Source organism: Conger conger, chromosome 12, assembly GCF_963514075.1.
Source record: "Conger conger chromosome 12, fConCon1.1, whole genome shotgun sequence".
In the NCBI taxonomy this organism is placed as follows: Eukaryota; Metazoa; Chordata; class Actinopteri; order Anguilliformes; family Congridae; genus Conger; species Conger conger.
The window spans coordinates 24668813-24694000 of NC_083771.1; the positions used below are offsets into that span (position 1 = coordinate 24668813).

At 41.7% G+C, this 25188-nt stretch overlaps 1 protein-coding gene across 7 annotated transcripts in view; it reads right to left on the reverse strand.

The window, feature by feature from the left end:
- Nucleotides 1-2293: 2293 nt before the first annotated feature.
- Nucleotides 2294-25188, reverse strand: part of LOC133142531 (ephrin type-A receptor 5) — a 71552-nt gene continuing 48657 nt past the window's right edge. For 5 of the 7 annotated variants that reach the window (XM_061263805.1, XM_061263804.1, XM_061263802.1 and 2 more), the window contains 9 exons: nucleotides 24471-24538; nucleotides 23905-24030; nucleotides 23407-23592; nucleotides 21830-21891; nucleotides 19687-19896; nucleotides 16333-16482; nucleotides 10803-10996; nucleotides 10066-10221; nucleotides 2294-2907 (listed from right to left, as the gene is read on the reverse strand). In XM_061263805.1, the coding sequence (XP_061119789.1) occupies nucleotides 2802-2907; nucleotides 10066-10221; nucleotides 10803-10996; nucleotides 16333-16482; nucleotides 19687-19896; nucleotides 21830-21891; nucleotides 23407-23592; nucleotides 23905-24030; nucleotides 24471-24538 (1258 nt within the window). In that variant the 3' untranslated portion in view covers nucleotides 2294-2801. Of the gene's footprint in view, nucleotides 2908-10065; nucleotides 10222-10802; nucleotides 10997-16332; nucleotides 16483-19680; nucleotides 19897-21829; nucleotides 21892-23406; nucleotides 23593-23904; nucleotides 24031-24470; nucleotides 24539-25188 lie in introns of all 7 variants that reach the window. The other 2 variants (XM_061263807.1, XM_061263808.1) reach the window with 2 other exon arrangements.

Here is a 25188-nt window from a genome sequence, read left to right on the forward strand (position 1 = left end):
CACCATAGTTGTCACACTGGAAAATAATGGTTACTTTGCAGTGTTGTCTTTATAAAGAACACTGCTTTCAGAACGCAGTCAAGCAGATGCTGAATGGAGTGAATAAACGATTCTCCAGCTGTCGATGTTAACCAATTCAGCACCCTTGCTATGGACAGCGCCTAGTAAGGTCACATAGAAGCTATCCCTTAAGCAACCTCCTAAGGGATAGTTCGGGAAACACGCCTAGAAAAGTAACTTTAGTAAGATATACCTCTTGAGTCTTCGTAAAACACTGAGAGACACCATTATCGGAAACGCGGCCCAGAGCAACATAATTATTTGACAATTTAAATTAAATACAATATTCCAAATACCCTGCTTTGCCAAAATTTTACACCAAAATACCACCTGGAGTTAATAATGTATATAAAACCTACCCCACAGACAATCTTCAGGTAGCTGTTAAAAGGGAAACTTAATTTTCGTTAGGTAATGGGGATAATTAATTAAAAATACATATTGCTATACTATTCATAGCCAGTAAGTACAAGTGTGCAAAGAATAAACAATACAGAAGAAATAATTAAGCCTGTTCAAAGCAGAATACCCATCAGAATGTATATACAGTATGTGCACAGATATTTATCTGAACAGGCATCCATTACCCATCATATATGTACACTGTAAGATAGGTCATCCACACATTGTTCAGTACACCAAGTCAAGAATTCCCCCTCAGAGACCAGGAGAAGTATGCTACCAAATGTTACAATATTTACATGTAAAATATTTTATACAGAAGAAAAACTGAAATACTGCAATACTGTTCCTCTATATACCCATAAGAGAGGTATTAAAACTCAGTAAATGAGTTTGGCTTCAAAATTTCCACAAAAAGCTATGCCCTAATAATCTGTTGGCCGAACTGCGAAAAACAATTCTCAATCTCTTCATGCTTTTCAGATGTTTAGTTGTGCCAAGGGACATCAGCACCTTTATAATGCCAATTATGAGTGAAACCAGGTAGCTCGCCACAGCCGGTAAAAGCTGGGCACCAGCCACCAGCCAACACTGCTGTTTCTGGTGTCTCTGGACCTACATCACTCATCCTTGTTGCAGTGCAGAAGTGGACTTTGAACGGTCAAGAGAGGAATTGCAGCAACCAACATGCTCAAACCACAACACTGAAAATTTTAAGATGGACTTCAACCTGAAACAAGTTTATTTGTGTGTGTCTTGATTACTCTTTCCCTGAATTGTGCTGTAGTAACAATAGACTCACCCCGTACTACACTTGCGGTCACATTTATTTGGACACACAGATCTGTCACACTGTTCTGGTATGCAGTAATGTGAATGAGTCTGGACTGATAAGACTCGGCAGGGCACTATGGTGTGCCCTGTACTGGTGTAACTCTATGGTCCTCTACTGGTGCGACTCTATGGCCCTGTACTGGTGTGAAACTATGGTCCTGTACTGGAGTGAGTCACTGATGCGATCATGCCATTACTATAGCCACACCTTTACAATAACTGTGTGCAGTACAGTAAAGCGGAATATGATTCACCAGATAAATACCCTTTTAGTATCCATGGTACACTGTGTGAAAACACTGTTAGAACAACAGACATAAATATATTCAAATATATCTTGTTCACTGAAAAGGTTTTTCACGTCCTGCCATTTGAATATTGAGCTAAATCAGTAAGCAATGTTGGTAAATGTGTTATATATATGTTCTTGTTTTGTAAGCCATAATCAGTTATTGAATGTTTAATACATCACTTTATCTCGCCCTCTCAGGCACACACACTCTCTCTCTATCACACACATATGCAAGCAGAAACAGGAGGAACAAATGAAGATTGGGTTCAGGTAATTTCTGCTGAAACTGCTCATTGTGTTATTTTGGTTAAATGTGTGGAAGTGTAGGGCGGCACGGATGGTGCAGTGGGTAGCACTGCCGCCTCACAGCAAGGAGGTCCTGGGTTCGAATCCCCGTCGGCCGGGGCCTCTCTGTGCGGAGTTTGCATGTTCTCCCCGTGTCTGCGTGGGTTTCCTCCGGGTACTCCGGTTTCCTCCCACAGTCCAAAGACATGCACGTTAGGCTGATTGGAGAGTCTAAATTGCCCATAGGTATGAGTGTGTGAGTGAATGGTGTGTGAGTGAATGGTGTGTGTGCCCTGTGATGGACTGGCGACCCGTCCAGGGTGTATTCCTGCCTTTCGCCCAATGTATGCTGGGATAGGCTCCAGCCCCCCTGCGACCCTGTTCAGGATAAGCGGGTTCAGATAATGGATGGATGGATGGTGTGGAAGTGTGCAATGACTTTAACATTCCCATATACAATAGGACTCCATTCCTTTTGCGATTGTATCTGGTTACACAGAAGTCTGACAAGCATCTATGAGTCAAACTAGTTAGTTTGCTTTCGCACACAATACAGGAGAGTGATGACCTCGTCTTCCATTTTAAGTGACCTTTCCGGCAAACGTCTAAAAAGCTGAGGATGATCACTAAAAATGCTTTGCCAACACTTGTCAGTTCCTCTGTTTGAGCTGGGAGAAAGTGTACTACATTCAGCCCACACTGATTAAGTGGCATTACTTTCAAGTCCAGGAGTGTGCCACCCTTGTAAAATGTCTACATAGTATGCATACTGCTTTCTCTTCCTGAACACTAAAAAGTTGAGGAGCCGTACGCGGACACAGATTCTTCTTGCTCTTCAGTGTTTGTAGGGAATTCCCTTTGTTAAATATTACCGTACAGTAAGTACAGTTCATATTGATAAAAAGTACTGGGTTACTGTAGCACTGGGTCAGATCTGCACCGGAGCGTTCATCATCTGAACTCGTGTCTCCTGGATACTGCTGATGATCTTCTTCTGGTGCCCAGCGAGGGTCACCCCCACCCGCCTCAGATCACTGCCAAAAACATTGGTCAAAAAATGGTCAACCACTGAGACAATCTTTTTAACCCTTTTTAACCCTTTTAACCCTTTCAGCCGCAAGCCATATATGAAGTGGCTCCACCAAAATCCCAAGGGCTTTTGGCTTCGGTTGAGAAAATGTAGAAAGTTCCGAAAGTTTAGCAGGGTTATAGGGGCTCAAAACAGTAGTATAGCAGTGATTTTGATCACTCTTGGGACTGAAAGGGTTAAGACAAAACCTATGAATTTAAACAATTAAAAAGTAGTAATATATTATTTCATATTTACGGAAGACCTGAAGGGCAATGTGAAAAACAAACAATGACGAGAAAAAAAATTGGGGGCACAATTGTACAAAATACAAATTAATCTTAAATCGTTTACGCTACTCACTAAGTAATTTTAACAACTTATTTAAGTGGTTCAAACAACACAGTAAATCATTCACACGACTTATTAAGAGGTTCAAACAACTTCCTATGTCATTAGAATGACATAAGTTAGTTATTAGTTTTTAGTTAAAGGTAATAATTGAGTACATAATAGGGAGTGCATAATTTTAACCAAGTGTGCTGGTATTGCTGCGGGCCGTTCCACTAGATCCAGTAAAGTAGATTTTTAAATTGCTATTTTGAACAGCTGAGATTAAGGCTTGAGCTAGTTTGTTTTTATCGCTGTGTTAATCACTGAAACTGGTTGCCTACCTGTTAAGTGATTGAATATTTGTTTTAATAGCACTGGAATTTGTCAGTAGATTAGCCTTGATTTTTTATTCCTTGTAAGTGATTTTAGTCAATTGAAATAGGTGTGCTCAGAGCGGCGTCGCTCCATCCCAGTTTGTTATGTTATGCTTCACCCCATCGCAGTCTGCTCTCTCCCTCGCAGACACCCCCTGCGACGTGGGCCTCCATGGCGTCGGAACCCCTTGGTATCCGTTTCCGATAGGGTATTTTTGGGAATAAAGTGGCACAAACTGGCTGTATTGCTTTACTGAGTCTATTTCTTATATAACTACCCCCCGCTGACCCCCTGTGAGGTCCTACCACTGCTCCACTCCTTCGACCTCTCCCTGCAACACTCCTCCAACCCACAAGGCAGGTAATGTCCTAGACATTGCTCATGCTCCAATTTCACGGTTACCCCTCTGCATACATCTAATCACCACTTCATCTCATTCTCCCTCCCTCCCTCTTTCTCCCCATCCTCCCCCGTTCTCCCACCCACACTTCCTCAGCCCGCCGTAACCTCCACTCCCTCTCACCCATCCTTTGCCACTACTGTCACCACCGTACTCCCCCCTCTCGAATCCTTCTCCAAACTCCCCACTGACTCTGCATCTGCCACCCTCCTTTCATCTCTCTCCTCCGCCTTTGACTCATGTTCTCTGTCCCCTTGTCTCAAAGCCAACTCGCTCCTCCCCTCCCAGTCCTTGGATATCTGACACCCTCCTTACCTCCAGGGCCAGCCTCCGCGCAATGAAGAGGAAGTGGGGAAAATCCAGAGACCCATCAGACCTCACAACCTACCAGTCTCGCCTGGCCGCATTCTGTTCCGCTGTCATCCGCCAAGGTAAAATACTATCAAACACAAATTCAGAACTCCACTTCTAACCCCCGGAAACTGTTCTCTATTTTCTTGTCTCTCCTCAGCACACCGCCTCCTCCACCTCAGTCCTCCTTCGCTGCTGATGACTTTGCTGATTTTTTCGATGAGAAGGTCATAGACATCCGCAGATCCTTTGCAACCACCGCCCCCTCTCTGTGCCCTTCCCCCCTCTAGGCCCATCCCTTCCTTTTCCACTTTCTCTCCCCTTACAGACTGTGATGTTTCTCAACTCCTGCTCTCCCACTGCCCTACAACCTGTGCCCTTGTCCCCTCTTCTCTCCTCCAGACTATCACACCTGACATTCTCCCAATTGTCACCTCCTTTGTCAACTCCTCCCTGTCTTCTGCCTGTTTTCCATCATCCTCCAAGAGGGCCAACATCACCCCGTTGCTAAAAAAGCTGGATCCCTCTGTCATCCAGAACTACCGCCCGGTATCTCTTCTTCCTTTTCTATCGAAAACAGTCGAACAAGCTGGTTCTAATCAACTTTCTACTTTCTTTTTCTAGCAACAACCTGCTAGACCCCTATCAGTCTGGCTTCAGATCTGGCCACTCGACAGAGACCGCACTGCTCTCCGTCAGTGAATCACTCCATGCCGCACGAGCAGCCTCCCTATTGTAAAACCCCACGCTAACCCAACGACGGAATTTAGTGAGGGCTGAAGGTATCAGCGTGCTCGTCCTTCTGGTGTTGCTGAAAGAATACTAATAGGGTTAAAAATGAGTGGCCCCTATGCGGAGATTCTAGATCAGCCAATAAATAAACCACAATACAAAGGCAGTAGTACCACTCTGCCTTCCGCTCTTTACTGGTCCGGGCTGACCAAGAATCTCCACAATAGGGCCAATATATTCACCTTCGTTTATCTGACTCCATTTGAATAATAATTTAGATTAGTTGTCCACATTTAGTGGATGTCTTATTTATAATTTTGACTTGATCGTTATAGGAATCCTGTACTGAGAAGAACTCGCTGAACAATCCTCTGCTGGTACCACCGCATGTCACATCGCGCGTTATGTGCATTTCTCACAAACTGACTAGCTATCTGTAGTCATTACAGAGGTCGCAGGAATAGCTACTTTCGGGTATATCTGTTTACAGCCTAGGGACCCAAGCAGACCAACATAGCTACGGCTGTGCTCGACATGAATGAACTACCATGTCGAGGCGAGGGATTTACCAACATAGGTCTACAGGTGCTATACGCCGTGATACAGTAAGTGGAAATAATCATCCTCCCTAGACTAGTTTGAGGGGGTAAACCACGCATTTCCTGTGTAACATTAAGTGTCAGTAAGGAAAACCAAACAGATCAAGTTTTAACAATTTTATTTTACCAGGCAGGTTACATACATGTAATTACATACTAGTTCCAAATCAAAAAACATTACAACGGAAACCAAATTACAGAGTCTTAAAAGTCATACCTGGTAATAAAAGCTACATACGGGAGTCTGGCTACAGACACCCTGTATGTAGAAATTACGTGCACTGTGTGCACGGGAGGCTGATTGCATTCTCCCAGATTGCTTAGTTTACTGTCCTTAAATCCAAAATCTGGCCTTTGAAGTTAACCCTAAAAATTTGTCACCCATCTGTAATTTGGAGCCACGCCTCCCCAGGAAATGCAGGGGGGTTGAGGCAAATGGCTTTCACTGGGGCAGAGCTCCACACAGTTTCTCTCTGGCTCCTGGTTGGTTATGATGTCCAGGGTTTGCTGTTGCAGAAATAAAACCATTGCACCAGTCGCACTGAAACAATCAGAATAATACCAAACATGAATATTATCTAAACTGACTTTGTCATGAAACATCCAATGCTGTACACATCATTTAGTGACTGAGTAAAGAGGGAGAGAGCAATAAAGGGGGGTTCAGGAGAAGGTCAGGGCCTAACAGGCCGTGCCCTCTGAAACCTTCCCGTGCCGTAAAGGATGTTGCCCCGTCGTAACGAGTTTTACGGCTGGAGGCCTGAGTCTTCCCCCACAGGCTCCTGCCCGTATGGGTGCGGAGATAGTGGGGGTTAATGGTGCATGCTCCTGGGTTAAATTACTTTACAGCCACATTTTGCCACAATACCAGAGGAAGCCAGCAAGCTGACCAGCCCTGAGTGATAATGCCAGATATTAATAATTTCCGTCTTACACTCTCCTCTGTCCTCATTCTTCTAGATCTCTCTGCTGCCTTCGACACTGTGGATCACTCCATCCTCCTGTCCTCCCTGTCAGCAATGGGGATTTCTGGCACAGCCCTCGATGCCTGGGCTGGTACGGTATCAACACCTCGGCCCTTTGCCACAGGAGTTCCCCAGGGCTCAGTCCTGGGCCCGCTTCTTTTCTCTCTTTACACTCGTTCTCTTGGCCCTGTTATCACTGCACATGGTCGATCCTACCACTGCTATGCAGTCGATACCCAACTCTTCATCTCATTCCCACCATCTGATACAGAGGTTTCAGCCCGTATCTCTGCTTACCTGAGTGACATTCAGAGCTGGATGGACAACCACCATCTAAAGCTCAACCCAGGTAAGACTGCAATGATATTCATCCCTGCTACTACCTCTCCCCATCTGGATCTCTCCTTTTCCCTCGGGGATACCACACTCACGCCATCACCCAGTGCAAGGAACCTCGGCGGGGTGATGGACAGCAGACTGTCCCTCTCCAAGAACATTGTGGCAGTGACCCGGTCATGCAGGTTCTTCCTTTACAACATATGGAGAATCCACCCCTTTCTCACCCCCTACTCGTCCCAGCTCCTGGTCCAAGTGATGGTTTTGTCCCGCCTGGACTACTGCAACTCCCTCTTGGCTGGCCTCCCAGCGTCCACCATCAGACCCCAAACATTGGTGCTAGCCTTCCAAGCAGTTAAGGGGTCTGCCCTAGCTTACCTCCAAAAAATCCTCAGACCCTACACCCCTGCCAGACCACTTTGTTCCTCAACAGGCCGCTTGGCACCTCCCCCTCTCCAAACTTCCACCTCACGCTCACAACTACTGTCTGTTCTGGCTCCACAGTGGTGGAATGAACTCCCCATTGAGGTCAGAACAGTAGAATCTCTTCCCATCTTCAAGCGCACCTCTTCAAGCTGCACCTCTCCCTGTCCCTCCCTACCTCCCTGTGAACCTTAATTGTTGTGTTTCTGTGATTTACTTGTGTATCAGGATGTTTAGTTTGTCTAGGTAAGCAGTGTTTGGCTAGATAAGTGGTTTGTTTATACATTTGCGTGTTGTGGTATTACGATAAAAAACATTTTTTTTTTAAAGATAAAATAGGCCCTGGTCCTTATCTTTGTTGTGCAGGTAGCAGTTGAAATTGTACTTCCCTCTAGGGTCTTTCCTCACACTCATCCCTGGTTATGGGTATGCACTTTGCACTTTGTAGCACATCGCTCTGGATAAGAGCGTCTGCCAAATGCCATTAATGTAATGTATGTGAGCTTTTAGTGAAAATGCCAAGCCATTTGTACACTGCTATTTTCAAATGCTGCACTAGAGACTCAGTAACTAATCACACAGAATTAAATATCATTTGAATGTAGATTAACACATTAAACACATATTTCTAGAGCAATCTGGGTTGTAATATGCTGTTAGTTTCCCTGCATGCATTGGCTATTTATTGTACGTTCCATATGTTTTCACCTAAATAAAACACGCAGCACCTTTTTAATTATGCTTCTGCCATGTTCCGTTGTGAATGTGAGGTGCACTCAAAAACAAACAGCTGTGCCAGCATATTTGGCGATGTGGTTATCCTTGGTACCCGTTTCCGATAGGGTATTTTTGGGAATAAAGTGGCACAAACTGGCTGTATTGCTTTACTGAGTCTATTTCTTATATAATTTCTTTCAAGGGTGGAGTTTGAGCACCCATTACATTCTGGGAAACACAGGCTGGAGATTCAAGCCAAAAGTCATTGGACGTGTTTGTCCTTATACGTTTTTCTGCATATTTAGGAAAGGGCTACACTGAAGGCAATTTTAAAAAGGCCTACACAAATAATTTAAGCATTTAATTAGAATAATCTCAACTGAAAAAAGTGTGAAAATGTTCCTTTAACGCTATGTCGTTCGTAAGTTATACCATAAGCTGTACCTTAACATTTCAGGGTGTTTCCTGAAACATTCTAAGTTAAGTATAGCTTCTGTAAGTGATGGTAAGGTTGGTCTGGACCACTCTTAGCTATACCTTATCAATGTTGTCAGCTCACTTTATAGATGTTGTCAGCTCACTCTGCTAGTGGCTACCACTGTTCCGACCGCAAGCCTCTGAACTCAGCTAGATACATCTGTTAAGCAATATGTACACAAATAATTCTACAGTTGTAGTTGGCTAATGATGTTACTAAAACACCACATACATGGGAATGTTTTCATGCCAACAATAAAATTGTACATTACGATGGATGCATGTTGCACTTCATTGAACTTTTAAATATTGATATTGATATCATCTGTTATGGTTCAGGCTCCTTTAAGAGCCTCTGTTGATAGGCTATAGTGATGTACTGTGCGTGCTACGTCATACGTGCTTGTAAATGACAACATGCCGGATTAAAGAACTCTAAAGATCTCTCCGTATCTTATTAAGCCAGTTTAACAGTTAAGACACTACATCATCCCAAAATGTTATCAGCTGGCGAACTATTTCGCCACCCATAATGATGTCTAGATTTAAAAAAACTGCTATTCTCCGCATGACTACTCCACTGTGTTTACATTGGATTGAGTAGTTTCCAGTTTCAGCTGTCAACGACTTGACGTCACACCTTAGTCAAGTATTCCGCAATATGTCTGATCAATTAAGTGTTACGGGACCGACACAGTCTGATAAAATAAATGAAATTTACGAGAATGGGAAAAGTTATTTTTATGATATATTGAACAGATCTAGGCATATGCTTGTTTTGGGTACAGGTACCCATGGGTGAAATTTTCCATAATTTTCAACAACTAAATTAAGTAGTTCAAATGACATAGTAAGTCATGTGAATCACTTAGTAAGTCCTTCGAATCACTTAAGTTGTTTGAATCACTTAATAATTGTTTTTAACAAAATAAAATATATTGAATTGTGCCCGCAAATGTATTTTTTACGTTGCCCTTCAGAGCTTCTGTAAATATTTAATTATTTTTCTTTAAAAATATATTGAAAAGACAACAATCACAATAGTGGCGTACCACCATTGTCATTATTTTTTTTAAATAATGTGGTCACTGTTCAGTAGATTTTTCATCTTTGCCTGAAGTTATGTGAATGTAGAGAGTTGCAGCACTACTTAGAAAAATTAACGGGGGTATTTGTTCAATTGTGAAATGGGGATTGCATAATTTACACTCAAAAAAGAATTACCTACATCAAATGCTGAAAATCTGAAAGCAGTTCAGTCACTCTGTGGCCGTAGTTCTACAGAAAGACCATCAGCAGTAGAGTTTAAGTAAAGGTTGCAGTAACTGTAGCCTGATTTTGTGAGGGAAGGTAATGCACATTTTGAAGAACCATACATTGGGGAAAGTTTTTCTGCGGGAAGAAAATAAACTTACTCTGAGGTCATTTGAGTCACCACTTCCAGAGTAGTGTACCCGCTTTCCATGAAAAGCTCTGTGTATCTGCCCATCTTTATGGCTTCTAACCACTCCCCGACCGACCGGTAGATATTGCTCTCTATGGCCCCGTACTCCACTAATAAATTGGAAGACCTGTGAGGAAGACACAAGCCAGCGACAAGCAAATCAAACAACAGTCTCACAGGAGTCACACAGCAGTCAAGACAGGCAATAAAAACTGCAATTTTAAATTTTTGACCAGGGGTGTCAAACTCTGCACTCTCTCAGTCTGCAGGTTTAAGTCTAGTCCTGGAGGCCGCAGTGTCTGCAGGTTTAACCCCAGCCCTGGAGGGCTGCAGTGTCTCCAGGTTTAACTCCAGTCCTGGAGGGGCACAGTGTCTGCAGGTTTAACTCCAGTCCTGGAGGGCCGCAGTGTCTGCAGGTTTAACTCCAGTCCTGGAGGGCCGCAGTGTCTGTGGGTTTAACTCCAGTGCTAGAGGGCCACAGTGTCTGCGGGTTTAAGTCCAGTCCTGGAGGGCTGTAGTGTCTGCAGGTTTAAAATAAGGCCTTGAGAACAAGGTGTCTGGACTCTTTAGCCAAAGACAAATCCATTGCTCCTGCTGAAACATACCAAAAACCTGCAAACACGAAGTTTGACATCCCTGTTGGAGACTGTCATTGTACACGTGAAGTTGCCAAAGAGAGCAGAGTGAAGAGTCAGACGCCCTACTCACCGTTTTGAGGAGTTAATGAGGGCTTTGAGGCTGCACGGGTTGCGGATGAGCTTGTCGAGCAGGCAGACGATCTCCTCAAACCTGGGTCTGCTGCTGCGCTCGTCCTGCCAGCAGTCCATCATGAGCTGGTACAGGGCAGCAGGGCAGTCCATGGGCCCAGGAAGCCGATAGCTGTCCTCCACCGCCTTAATCACCTGGGGGAATGGAGGTCACAGTCATAGCAGCCAATCACTGTATGGCCTTAATCACCTGGGGGAAGTAAAGTCACAGTCATAGCATTTAGGAGACAGTATGACTTCTAATAGGGTAAGAAAAAACATCATATGAACGAGATAAATAAACTGAGTTGTCAACATAATGTATCCTGTCCACATTTTAAACTTTTTTCTGTGATTGTAATAAAAGTCAAATGTGAATGCAACAGTTGTAAGTGCAGTTCTGTTCTTCACTGGAAAATGTATAGTGTATAAAATGTATAAAATATATAGTTAATAATCATAACATGCCAATATTGCCAAAAAGTTATAAGTTTCTAAGAACATTGAAATTTCCATTTAGTGCTTTTCTCAGCTTGATTATGCACACTGGCCCAAGTTTGACCTGTCCTGCATGCACACACAACTGTTGGGAGCATTCTAAGCCATGATTGGCTTACTGGCTTCATTCTCATCATCAACTATTTAATGTTGCCATGAGTGCAGTGTGAAGCTGTGTGCATCCTGTATGCCCTAAAGCAGCTCAGTTTTGTACCCCATTAAAAAAACAAAAAAAACAATAAAAAGTATTGGAACAAATACTTTCAGTGAGTCACAGGAAAGACTGTGGTTCATATCCCAAAGATATCTGAAAAAATCATTTTGAAAGCATTAAATCAAATATAAAACACTTTTCCTGTCCCCAGTGTAAGAAAAAAGACGCTGATGCTGCAGAATAATCATACGCTGTGAATGCAGAAGGAAGGGAAAAAAGAAATCAACCAGTTTGATAAAAACACAACTGGAATGCACACCTCTTGCAGAGACAAATTAGGCAAATAGATAACATAACATAAGGTAATGGTAAGAACAGGCCATTCAGCCCAGCAATGCTCGCCTTTTCCTACCTCTAAGTGTACCAGTGGAGGCTCCTCCATAGAGGTGGAGGAGGCCTGGCCTCCCCAATAATTTGAGAGAAGAGAGAGATTTAAAAAAAACAATAAATATATTTATTTTATTTATTTATTTTAACAAAAAACATATTTTTTATTTTTTATATTCATATTATTTTAGTTTTGTTCATAAATCTAAATTTTCCCATGGCTAAAACCCAATATTGCAATTGTAAAGCAACAGGCCAGATTTCCCTATCAGTTTGTATTAAGGGAGGCCAGGCCTCCCCTAGGAAATTCGCTTTTCATAGAAGTCAATGTAATGCATTTTTTTTTATGCCAATATGTGATTGGCCAGGTCACTGAAAATGGGTGGGCAACGGAGGCCTGGCCTCACCATGCATTGTGTCCAGGGCTGAAAGATTGACATTTTGTTCGTCCAATCACATGCTACTGGTTCATTTGGAATCAACTGTCCTTTCCTTTCCTATTCAACACAGAAGCCATTTTGAGAATTCGCTAGTCACTTCAGTCAAACAAACACTCGCCATAGTGGCTACGAGTGTCCTATCAACTTGTGCTTTTCAGGAAATTTAGAGAACACCCCTGGCTATCATCCCTGGAGTTTATAGCTCATTTGGCCAAACACTTTTGCTTAAAACTACCTCGGAAGTCGGCGAGATTCTAGCGCAATTTGAGATCTTGGGCTGGAGATATGCAGATTCCAGATACTAGGGAGTGAGAATGACATTCAATAGGTCATGTTAGACACCATTTGGGATTTATTGAACAGTTAAGTCAATTTAATAATCTTCCATATCAAATTACCGAATTGTTGCTCTGTGAGGAAATTCACTCTAAATACGAATAGAGTGCTGCCCTCTAGTGGATAACGTTAACGTTAGATAAAGCCAACTGGAACCATATTTTTACATATTTTATATTAAATATATTGAATAAAACTACATATGATAAAGAAAGTGTTATCTTATCTTTTTTATATGCTAAACTTGATTAAATTGGTGATTACATGTTGAAGCTGTAGAAGAATGAAAAATGTAAGCTAAACAAAATTGTTTTTAACTACATAATTAAAATTCCTGCCTTTTACACATGTTCACTTGGCATTTATATTACATCCAAATGTCATTTCTCAGCTTAATTATCAGGCAGGCTCATAGACTTACAGCAATGTCATTTCTTCAGGAAGGCACAAGGCTAAGCTCTGCACAATGAATTTCATCAGCCAGAACTTTCTGACTGTAGCTTACACTCCAAATAGTATGCCTTTGGCCAGCACAAAGACAGATAAGAGAACAGGGAACATTCCATCGCGAGTGAAGTGAGCAAGCGGAAAAAAATGGCCTCCTCAATTCTGGAAGTCACCAGCCTCCACTGAAGTGCACCTACTGCCTAAATTGCTTAAAAGCTAAATAGAATCTAACATCGTAGCAAGCCTGATCTTGAAAGCCCCCAGTGTTTCTGCCTCCACTACATGCACTGGCAAGAATAAAAATAAATAATTACTTCCTAATATCTGTACGGAATTTCTCCTTAGCCAATTTCTACTTGTGTCCTCTCGTTTTGCTAACCATCCATTGCTAAGCATCCTAAGTCTATCCTCGTAACTCTTATCTTTTATACATGGAATCAATCTGGTTGCCCTTCTTTGAACCTTTTCTAGAGCCTCTATGTCCTTCTTATAGTGCATTGACAAGAACCCAAAAGGCTTTTTCCACTAGAGCACTATCCAATTTTGTGCCCCCCATCAAGTAATCCTGCCTTATATTTTTATTTCCCACATGTAGAACTAGTTTATTTAGTTGTATTAAATTCAATTTGCCAGGTTTCCGCCCACTTCTGGACTCCTTCAGTAGAGTCTATACTAGCTAAATATCAGTGGCCCCAGCAACGATCCCTGTGGGACTCCACTTCCCACAATACCCTGCTCAGATAAGGCCCCATTTACTAATACTCTTTGAGTCCTTACCTATAGCCTATTCCAAACCCACTTCGAAATGGCTCCAACAATTCCTACCGTCCTCATTTTGATAATGAGTTTTGTCATGTGGTACCTTATCAAATGCTTTTTGGAAATCTAGGTATACAATATCACAAGCCCTGCTATCATCAAAACACTTGATAGCTTCCTCAAAGAATGCCAAAAGTTTTGCCAGGCATGACCTACCCTTTTGAAAACCATGCTGGCTATCCCTTTGGGATTGCATTTAGAATCATCTGCAATTTTCCTTTCAAATTGCCTTTTGGCTAAACTTAGTTATTTTTTAACCTTAGGATGCATATTACAATATTCAGCTTTATTACTCTCAATGCTGTCCTTTTTATATACCTGATACAGGTTATTCTTTATGCGCAAACTGTTACGTATAACTGTATTTATCCACTGTGGATTTTGTTTTCTGCACCTTAGAAATTAATTTACACTGTGCATCAAGTATAACCCTTTTTAACCTGCTCAAAGTTTTGAAAGTTGGCCCCTTATTGTGGAATTGTCACTTGTCCTGAAAATTCTGCCTGAATCATTACATTTTACCAGATCTAAAATCGATTGCCCTCTTGTAGGCTGACTGACGTACTGTGTCAAAAAAGCTTAGTTATAACATTAAAAAATGCCTCCTCGTCACCAAATTCCAGTTCATATTTGGGTAATTGAAGTCTCTCATGATAATACTCTTGCCTCCCTGGCAAGCTTGTTTTATATTTTTAAAGAGCATTGTATTTACACTACTATCTGAAGCTGGTGGTCAATAACAGATAAATATAGCAGGCCCTGCACTGACACATAGCAATACTACCATTACATTAAACAATGATCAGAAATCAACCACATTTGCACATGAGAACATTTAATGTGAAACGAACCCCAATGGATTACACCACCATTTTGAAACATTTTGTGTTGGGGGGAAATAAAAACAGTCACACCATAGGTCAGCTAAATGTACCGAGGTGTACTCATTTGAATTTCCCTGCATTTTGGGCTACTGTGTGTTTGTAATCACTGGGTATCGACTGGCTCAGAGCATTCAAAACAACCATGCCCTCTGGCATCCATGCGCTATGCACAGCTGCACTGGATACCATGAAATATTTTCACCAGTTAAACAGGGGAATAATAAAATGGACAGATTGGGAGGCTTCTATTCACCACAAGGGCGTTTAACAATCACAGTAAATCAGGACCTTTTGAGTCGCATCAGAAAGACAGTTTCTGCAGCAGTTAAGCGAGACACTGACTATGCTGGGATTATGGATGCTGGGTTTTTCTCCCCTATTCTGACCTAGCAACACCCCCAAAATCTACTGGCAACCTGGATATCCCATTCAAGTGCTAACTGAGCCTAGCTTTACTTAAAATGATACATTTTTATAATTATAATACTCGTCATATGCTAGTCGTGCCATGATAGCACTGTAATGCACTATTCTATATGTGTATGTATTGTTCAGTCTCTGAAAAAGCATAAAAGAGATCTCAGAATGAAAAGCCTGACACATACATAACATGTAGTTGATGGAAAATGAATCAATTTCTATATTTGTAAAGGTTTGTTGACTGTGTGTATAACAATACATTTATTTTACTGCAGGGTCTGAGACAACGGGCAGGTCCACAGCCATCCCCAGCCCAGTGAAAAGTTTGCATTCTCTAAGAATCCTGTCTGCTTTGATTCCTCCCTTCACTAATGCAGACCCTGTGAGACTCACCCAGTGGGTCTTCTTCCACAGAATCAGACAGTTCCTTCATTCCTTTTACATCGTGGTCTCAAGGCAACCCCCCAAATCCCCACTGGCCATGTTCAATAATGCCAATATGGCACGGAAAGTGTCTCATCTCTGATTTCTATTAATAGTGAGCAGCCACTTCTGTCCATTATCCCCCTCCCAGCCATCCAGATCCCACTAAACGATAAGAGACTTCAAAGGCAAAGCTTAAAGAGATACTGCCTGTTCAGTGATGTGTAAGGCTGTGCAATAGAGTTCAGCACCTCTGAGCAGAATCAGACTGCGTCCAGACTTTATATGAATGAACAAACGACAAAGCCAAACATCACAAACAAAGCCAAGTGGCTGATTATGATCATGGACATATGATTCAAATAGCATAGAATGTAACACAAAAATTAGTTGCTTTGCAAATGATGAATGCATTGTTAAAATAAGTTACCTTGCTAAGCAGTTGCTTGTTAATGATGGATTTATTGTGAAAAAATGTTGCTTTTCTAATGATCGATGTATTGTGAAAAAGAGCTGCTTTTCTAATGATGAATGTATTGTGAAAAAAACTGTTGATTTGCTAATGATGACTGTATTCTGAAAAAGAGTTGCTTTGCTAATGATGAATGGATTGTGAAAAAAGTGTTGCTTTGATGGTGATGAACATTGTTGGAATACAATTACTGTGAAATCCTGATTACTTACATCCTGGTTGCTCATTTCCCAGTAGGGTCTCTCACCGTACGACATCACCTCCCACATGACGATGCCGTAGCTCCAGACATCGCTGGCGGAGGTGAACTTCCGGAAGGATATCGCCTCAGGCGCTGTCCACCTGATGGGAATCTTACCCCCCTTCACAGAAGATTATAAAAATACAATACTCAAAAGAGAATCCAGGATTATTACAGCTAAATATGCGGTCCCTATATTCTGCCTGTCTGGCTGCTGCCAGGGGAGAGGTCTGTATTGTGGAGAGTGTGAATGAAGGGGGACCTCACATTGGAGGCCTCAGGTTCAGGCAGCAGCACTGCTAATTGGATACCCCCGAGTTTGTGCTTTCACAGGCTGACAGAGCGAGCTAGCGCTGCCTTGGCTGCCTTGCAGAGACACATCTTAATTTGCAGCCTTGGCCGCCCAGCCTAGGAGATGACTAGAGCACACCATTCACTGTCAGCTTCAACTGCATCTGCCTGAGGTGTTGATTTGGAAGTGTGGATAGAGTGAAAATAATCAGGTGATAATCACGGTTTTAAAAAGCCCAAATGTGTAATTATCTTCTTCCCTTTTCAGGTTTCCAACAATAAGTTCACATTGTAAATACCACTCTGTATCAGGTTTCTTCACTACAAATATCAACTGAATATTGCTACTGGGATGCAGAGTGAACATATTACTGTATAAATCAGAGATCAACTCTGGCCCTCAAATCCAAATCCAGCCCTGGATTCCATTACAGATCGGGAGGTTAGAAACATGTCTGATCTGACACACACACACAGAGACCGATCAGGGGGTTAGAAACAGGTCTGATCTAGCACACACACACACACACACACACACACACACACACACTTATGTAGTGTATAATATAGATGGATCAGGAGGTTACAAAGCTTGATGAGTTTTTTGCCATCAACAGCCTCAGCTGTGTTTCTGCATGTTACTATTGAAGCGAACTCCGTTCTACCCTCTAAACTCGGAGTCGCTCCAATGGACCTTTTCAGTTAAGCTGACCTTTCCCCAAACCCCCTGGACTGTTATAATTTCTGTATCATTTTTTTTTTTAAGTGAGAGAAACAAAAAGGAAAATAAGGAGCAGGTGAGACTTGCATGCAGAAGAATTAGCCCCCCCCTAATACTAATATCGAAACTAACAGAAATTTACCTGACCTCTAAATGGTACAATGTTAAACAGACATTTCTTCAAATTTTAAAGTAAGAATACTTTTTATTTACATTTTAAAATTAATTTTCAAAATAATAAAAAAGGCCCTGTGCAAAAGTTTGGGAACCCTGTCAGTTAGTACTCTAACTCCTCAGGAAACTATAACAGTTTGTAAACTCATCCTGTAGCCAGCTAAAGCTATTTCAATTCTCGCTTTTGGAATTTGTCCCCATTCTTCCTGGCAGAACACCTCTAGCTCAGAAATAGGCTTTGGCCTCCTTGCATGTATGGCATGTTTGAGATCTCTGCACAGGTTTTCAATAATATTCAAGTCTGGGAACTGTGGTGGCCATTCAAAAACTGGGGCGGCCTGTAGCATAGTGGTAAAGGTACATGACTGGGACCCGCAAGGTCAGTGGTTCTAATCCCGGTGTAGCCACAATAAGATCCGCACAGCCATTGGGTCCTTGAGCAAGGCCCTTAACCCTGCATTGCTCCAGGGGGGATTTTCTCCTGCTTAGTCTAATCAAGTGTACGTTGCTCTGGATAAGAGCGTCTGCCAGATGCCAATACTGTAATGTAAAAAAAACCTTAATCCGTCTTTCCTGGAGGTACTTCATGGTTGATTTCGAAGTATGCTTTTGACCATTGTCTTGCTGGAATACCCAACCTCTCTTCAACTTCAATGTCTGGACTGACCTTTGAACATTAGAATTTCTTGATATTTAGTGGAATCCATTCTTCCTTCCACTTGCCCAATATTTCCTGTTCCTCCAGCTTCCACACAACCCCAAAGCATAATGGATCAATCTCCAAGCTTCACAGTTGGCATGGTGTTCTTCTCTATAAAGGCTTCACTCTTATCTTCAAACATACCTTCTTTGATGGTGGCCAAAAAGTTCAATTTTGGTTTTGTCAGTCCGAAGCACATTGTTCCACAAGGCTTAAGGCTTCTTAATGTTTTCTTTTGCATACCGATGCTTAATTTTATGTCATTTATGTCATTATTTCTGGCTACTCTGCCATGTTGATCTTTTTTTTGCCTGTGAAGACTTTATTTAGATAAACCAACATGAAGACCAGAGAGCTGTCTTTTGGAGAAAAGCAAGCCATTTTGAAGCTTAGAAAACAGAGCCATTGTACAAGTATTGGGGGTAGTTTGTACAACAACATTGAATGTCCTGAAAAAGAAAGAAACCGCTGGCATACTGAACAACAGACATTGAACAGGTTGACCAAGGAAAACAACAGCAGTTGATGACAGAAACCTTGTGAGAGCTGTGAAGAAAACCCCCATTAACATGACAAACAATATCCACAGGGCAGGGGTGAATGTATCTCAATCAAGAGAACAGCACTATAGAGGCTATACCACAAGATGAAAACCACTCATCAGTAGTAAGAATGTTCTTCATTATATAGTGCAGTTCTTGTGATTACAATCTGTTATTGTATCGACGGTAGCATATTAGTTTAAAGCAGATCATACTGATAGCCTAGAAACGTTTGCTAACGTATCATAGCCTACTGCCATGATAGGGGATATAAAATTGATAGTCTTCATCATACATTGCAGTTATGGCAATTAGCTAAGTTGATATTGTTATTGATATTGATTGGAGCCAGCGTAAATAATGAAAAATACGTCATCAATGCACACCCAAAGACGTTAAAATAGTTTTTGAAAACATATTTGAGGAACATTGTCAGTTATGTATGTCATTACTTTGACAATGATAACTCAGAATATTTAGCTCAAACAAATAAGCCTCATGTGCATCAGTCAGTTTGAAGCCCCCAGTCACCCCCCCCCCCCCCCCCCCCTTTACGCCCCTCTGTCGGCATTAGAGACAAACACACTAACCACAACACCAAACTTGCTGGGAGCCAGAGCTGCTGTATACAAAGCTGCCCTCTCCATTTTATTTTTTTCCCCTGACTGATTCGCAAACACACAGGCGTGAGATTACAACGCCAGATTATACTTTTGACACGGCTGTCAGGGTGCTGTTGAAGGCAAAAATATAGCTCATCAGGTCATCAGTCTGATCCAACACACACACCCATGTAGTGTATAGCAGAGGTTAGAAACAGGTCTGATCTAACACACACACACACCCGTGGAGTGTATAAGAGAGGTTAGAAACAGGTGTGATCTAACACACACACACCCGTGTTGTGTAGGCAGCCTCAGGGTCATCCTCCAGGACTCGGGACAGGCCGAAGTCGGACACCTTGCACACCAGGTTGCTGTTGACCAGGATGTTGCGGGCGGCGAGGTCTCGGTGCACGTAGCCCATGTCGGAGAGATAGCGCATTCCGGACGCAATTCCCCTCAGCATTCCCACCAGCTGGATCACCGTGAACTGTCCATCGTTCTTCTGCAGCCAGGAAAAACAGCCATGGGTAGACAATGACGTGGCATGCCCAGGCTGGTTTCTACTAATTTTCCCCAATTAAATGTTTTACTTACACCAGGGGTGTCCAATCTTACCCATAAAGGGCCAGGGTAGGTGCAGGTTTTTGTTTTAGATCAGCACTAACACAACTGATTCAACTAATTAACTAATCATGGTCTTCAGTCAAGTAGAATCAGGCACGGATAAGACACGTCTGACTCAGTTGTGGATAAACATAGTGAAAGTCTGTGTATGTCCTTACATCACAGGCTGGCTACTGTTATGTTCCTTTGTTCTGTGTGTTAGTGTATCATTGTTTAGTATTATTTATTCTTGTAATTTATTATTTTTCATATTTCATGTCCGGTTCTGTTTATATTCGTTAGTCTTTGCACTCGTCTTCCCCTGTGATGTCTGAGTCTGAATGTTTTCTAGCCCAGTCACTCCCTTGTCTGCGTGCCCCACTATTTGGGTGTTTAAGGTAGTTCCGGGTTTCAGTCTTCCTTCCAATCTTACATTCCTTACTTCCTGCTTTCTCTCCATTTCATGTTTGTACATAGCACTAATATACTAATCCCAACTAACATAGAATTTGTACAGTACTAATTATACTAACACACTAATATGTTTGTCAAACTAACAAACTAACATTCACTAGTTTTGGGTATTTGTAATTTAAATCACTTAACTAACTTACTAATGCATCTCCAGTTTCAATTCTGTTCTGTAACTCCTCCTCCCTATTCTATCACTGATGACTTGCTTAGTTTCAGCAAAGTATTCGCACCTGTCTCTTTTTATCTCTGCATCTCCTGATTCTCTGAAATTGTCTACTCTCTAGTCCGGAGCCGTTTGTATTACATGTGTGTCATTGTGAATCCAGTCCGCGTTTTCGTTTCCCCCTCGTTATTGTCCTATTACCCTTTCATGTGTCTCACCTGATGTTTATTTGTTAGACCGCCCTCACTCCCATGCCCCGCCTAGTTTGTCTCATTCCCCTGTGTATTTATACCTGTCCTTTTCAGTTGCACGCTGCTAGTTCGTCTTGTCCTGTTCTATTCCCGAGCCCTTGTATTCCGTCCCCCAGTTCTAGCCTCCTTGTTGCCCTTGCCCTTGCCCTTGCCCTTGCCCTTGCCCTTGCCCTTGCCCTTGCCCTTGCCCTTGGTTATCTGGTTATCTGGTTTTCTGGTTTTGACCCCTGCCTGCTTCCTTTGTGTTTTGGATTTTTGTACCTCTGCCTGTTTGGACTAACCCCCTGGATTTGGACCTTGGCATGTTTTTCGACTCTGCTCTGTCTGCCCCTTTTGATATTAAATAAAAATATTAAAACCTGCCATTTTTCTGCACCTCTGTCTGCTACTGGTTCCTCTGTTCCCCCCGGCATAACAGGCTACAGTCTGACATCGTTACCTAACCTTAGCTCCCTTTTTGTCATAGTTGATGTCTCCAACAGTAAGACTAATCAAATGTTACCACATGTTGATACGGTTTGATAGTTTTCTCACTATTACTGTGTCAGATGACAAGTCTCCAGGTTTACACCCCCAAGCAAACCAGCATGCATAACTTCGTTTAGATTGGAACTTAGATTGGAGTATGAACTGTTTTTCATTTTCTAATTTCCCCCGTATTCTCAGGTATTTCACTGAATTGAATTGTGTAACAGAGTACATGAGAGTAATATTAATAAACCATTTTTGATAATAAAAAAAAAGACTTGGCTTACGGATGAATTCAGTTGCTTGACTGACCTATTGACCTATTCAGAACTATAATATTGCCAAACCTATCCCTGCCACAGTTATGATTCTTGTTCTATCATTCTTGTTGTTTGAAAGCTATGGTTTATACCAATGTTACTGTGATTTCATATTTTACAATACGCCTTTAAATAAAATGTGCCAAAAAAATGTACCTTCAAAAATGTGTCAAGAGATCCATTTTCCATATATTCCGTTATGATCATCACCGGTTTACCTGGATGGATTAAATATTATTTTTGATTAGTATGCTTCCTTTTACAGTTTCATCAACTTTACATTATTATATCCTAAATAACGCTCACAAGCTTGAATATGAATAATAGCCACAGAAGAATCACAAATTGTTTTCATAGCACATTTTCCACTTGCTTACCACATGCTCTAAGACTTATTTAACACACTGATCTCCAAAGGCTTTTTTTAAACTTGTGAAGGCTCTAAATAACCAATAATACCATAATAAAATAAAATCGTATTATGTGGAGAATGTATTAATACTTATCATAAATCAATGTGACATACAAGAAAATATTACATTATATTATGATAGTCGCAGCAATGTAATGAAACTTAGAATGTGTGACTACAATATAAAACATCCTGCTCTGCAGAGAAAAACTGGGTCAGTGTGGGAGAGAAAAAAAATACAAAAGTGCTATATCACCAAGATGCCACAGAAGACCCATTTATAATCAATAAGTTACCCAAACACACCAACCACAGTACTGCAAACAGAACCAAACACACCAACATCAGTACTGCAAACAGAACCAAACACACCAACACCAGTACTGCAAACAGAACCAAACACACCAACACCAGTACTGCAAACAGAACCAAACACACCAACACCAGTACTGCAAACAGAACCAAACACACCAACACCAGTACTGCAGACAGAACCAAACACACCAACACCAGTACTGCAGACAGAACCAAACAGAAGTAAATACCACTATACCACTATACTGAAAAGCTGGCCTTACACGGTTATGTCTGTAACTTTACACCAAAAGGAAATCCATAATAAACAAAGTGCCTGTAACTTTATACCAAAAGGAAATCCATAATAAACAAAGTGCCTGTAACTATACACCAAAACGAAATCCATAATAAACAAAGTGCCTGTAACTATACACCAAAAGGAAATCCATAATAAACAAAGTGCCTGTAACTATACACCAAAAGGAAATCCATAATAAACAAAGTGCTTGTAACTTTACACCGAAAGGAAATCCATAATAAACAAAGTGCCTGTAACTTTACACCAAAAGGAAATCCATAATAAACAAAGTGCCTGTAACTTTACACCAAAAGGAAATCCATAATAAACAAAGTGCCTGTAACTTTACACCAAAAGGAAATCCATAAGAAACAAAGTGCCTGTAACTGTACACCAAAAGGAAATCCATAATAAACAAAGTGCCTGTAACTTTACACCAAAAGGAAATCCATAATAAACAAAATAGAACGGCAAAAGAGGGTCATAAGACCCACTGGGCACCTGAAGAGGTGGTCCACCAGTCCACCAGTCTACAGTCTACCAGTCCACCAGTCCACCAGTCTACCAGTCTACCAGTCTACATGATGGGAGGGTTTCTGCTGTTCTAACCACAAAAGGAAGCCCATTGCACCAGCTGGGGCCAGAGCAGACAGGAAACGTGACCCGGAAGTGCTTTAATACACTGCATGATATCAGGAGCCCCTCCACAACAGACCAGCCACTTACTTTTAGTCACCACACCTTCCAGGTGGATGATGTTGGGATGGTCAAACTGGCCCATAATGCTGGCTTCCCCCAGGAACTCCCGCCTCTGTTTATCAGTGTATCCAGCTTTCAGGGTCTTTATGGCCACCAACACCTCTCTTTTGCCAGGGAGTCTGAGAGGCCCGCTGCATACCTCTCCAAATTCACCTGGAGCCCCAACCAACAAGCCCATGGCACACATTAGATTTCACACTGGCTTCTCTCTTCAGGCTGGCATTAAACTGCCATTATACGGGCATAAATTACATGCAGTAAGACCAACGCAAGACTTTTGAGACAGTTCAATGAGGCTCACATGAGCGTTAGATGCTATTAATCATATTTAGAAAGACATCTAAAACTACTGCTCTAAAGAGCTTGCCATCGCTATTTTCAGAAATACAAATGTCCATGTGAGGAGAAACCAATAACTGCTGACTATTCTGATTTATTAAGATCTTTATTAAAAAAAGAACTCACCAGCTCCTATTACTCTCTCGATTGTGATGCAGGACACGTCGATCTCCTTGGCAAACTCGTGCACGGCTTGGTTTGGATCTTCATAAGTGTGAGGATCAATGTAAGTACGTATCCCCGAGAATTTTACTGTGAAGGGAAGAGGCAATATTTTTGTATTCTCTTTGTAGCTTTTACATGGACAACATACATGAAACAAATCTTTATGAAGTGTGTGCGTGTGCGTATGTGTACATGTGTGTGTGTATGAGCAAGTGTGTGTGTTTTTGTTTTATGCCCACTGCATATATACTCATTACTGTATACTCAGAAGTAATTGAGCATGTGGATATGACCCTGGCATTACAGTATTTACTGTATGTTGTACTGAACATGTTCATTTATATACTCTGATAAATGAATGTGTACTGCTCACTCTCATTATGTGAGATGACAATTTATGAACATGACTGGAGTAAATTACCACCATTCGATGTGCTGCCATGTTAAACAATAAGCATTGCAATGATTTCCTGGACTTAATCATAAACTTTACTCAAGTCTTTGCGAGTACCAAGCGGATGACTTACTGTGGCCATTGTGAAAGTGCATCTTCTCCTCATCAGGATCCTGTTTAGCCTTACTGTAGCCACAGCGACTGGAACACAAACAAAATGGCATCACTTTCACTTTAGATAAGATGCTCCAAAAGCAGACTGAAGTTTGGTGGTATTCCGCTAATTGAATCTGCTGAATCGATAGTGTCCAAACTCAATACAATGGAGAGATATGCGAACAATGGCTTCATCTCACACTCAGAGCAGCAAAACAGAGTGGCCACTGATGTCATCATGCAACATATACCAGTGAGAATCCGCTGCTGTTGGGTCTAGATATTAATGTAATAGGAACGGCAGTTGATATTTGAATTTCACTCCAGGTCGCTTACGAGAAAGCAATTCTAGTTTCATAACATGATTAGACCACTGTGTGTATGATCCTGTGCCATAGAGTAAACATCTATTTCAACAGTTTAGCCACTCTGAAGCAGGTAAACTTATAGTGTGTTGTAATTCAACGAAGAAAAAGCTGATTTGAAGAAGCATTTCGTCTATGACTTTGTATACCTAGTCAAAGGGGTTTATTGGTCTATAAATGTCCCTGGATTTCCAACCTACATTTCAATTTATATAATCCCAAATGGGCATATTTTGTACAGGGTGGGCTAAAGCAGTCAATCAGTATGGTGGCTATTTAAAGATTTTGGCATTATTGCAAAACAGATTTTGATATACTATATATAGCATC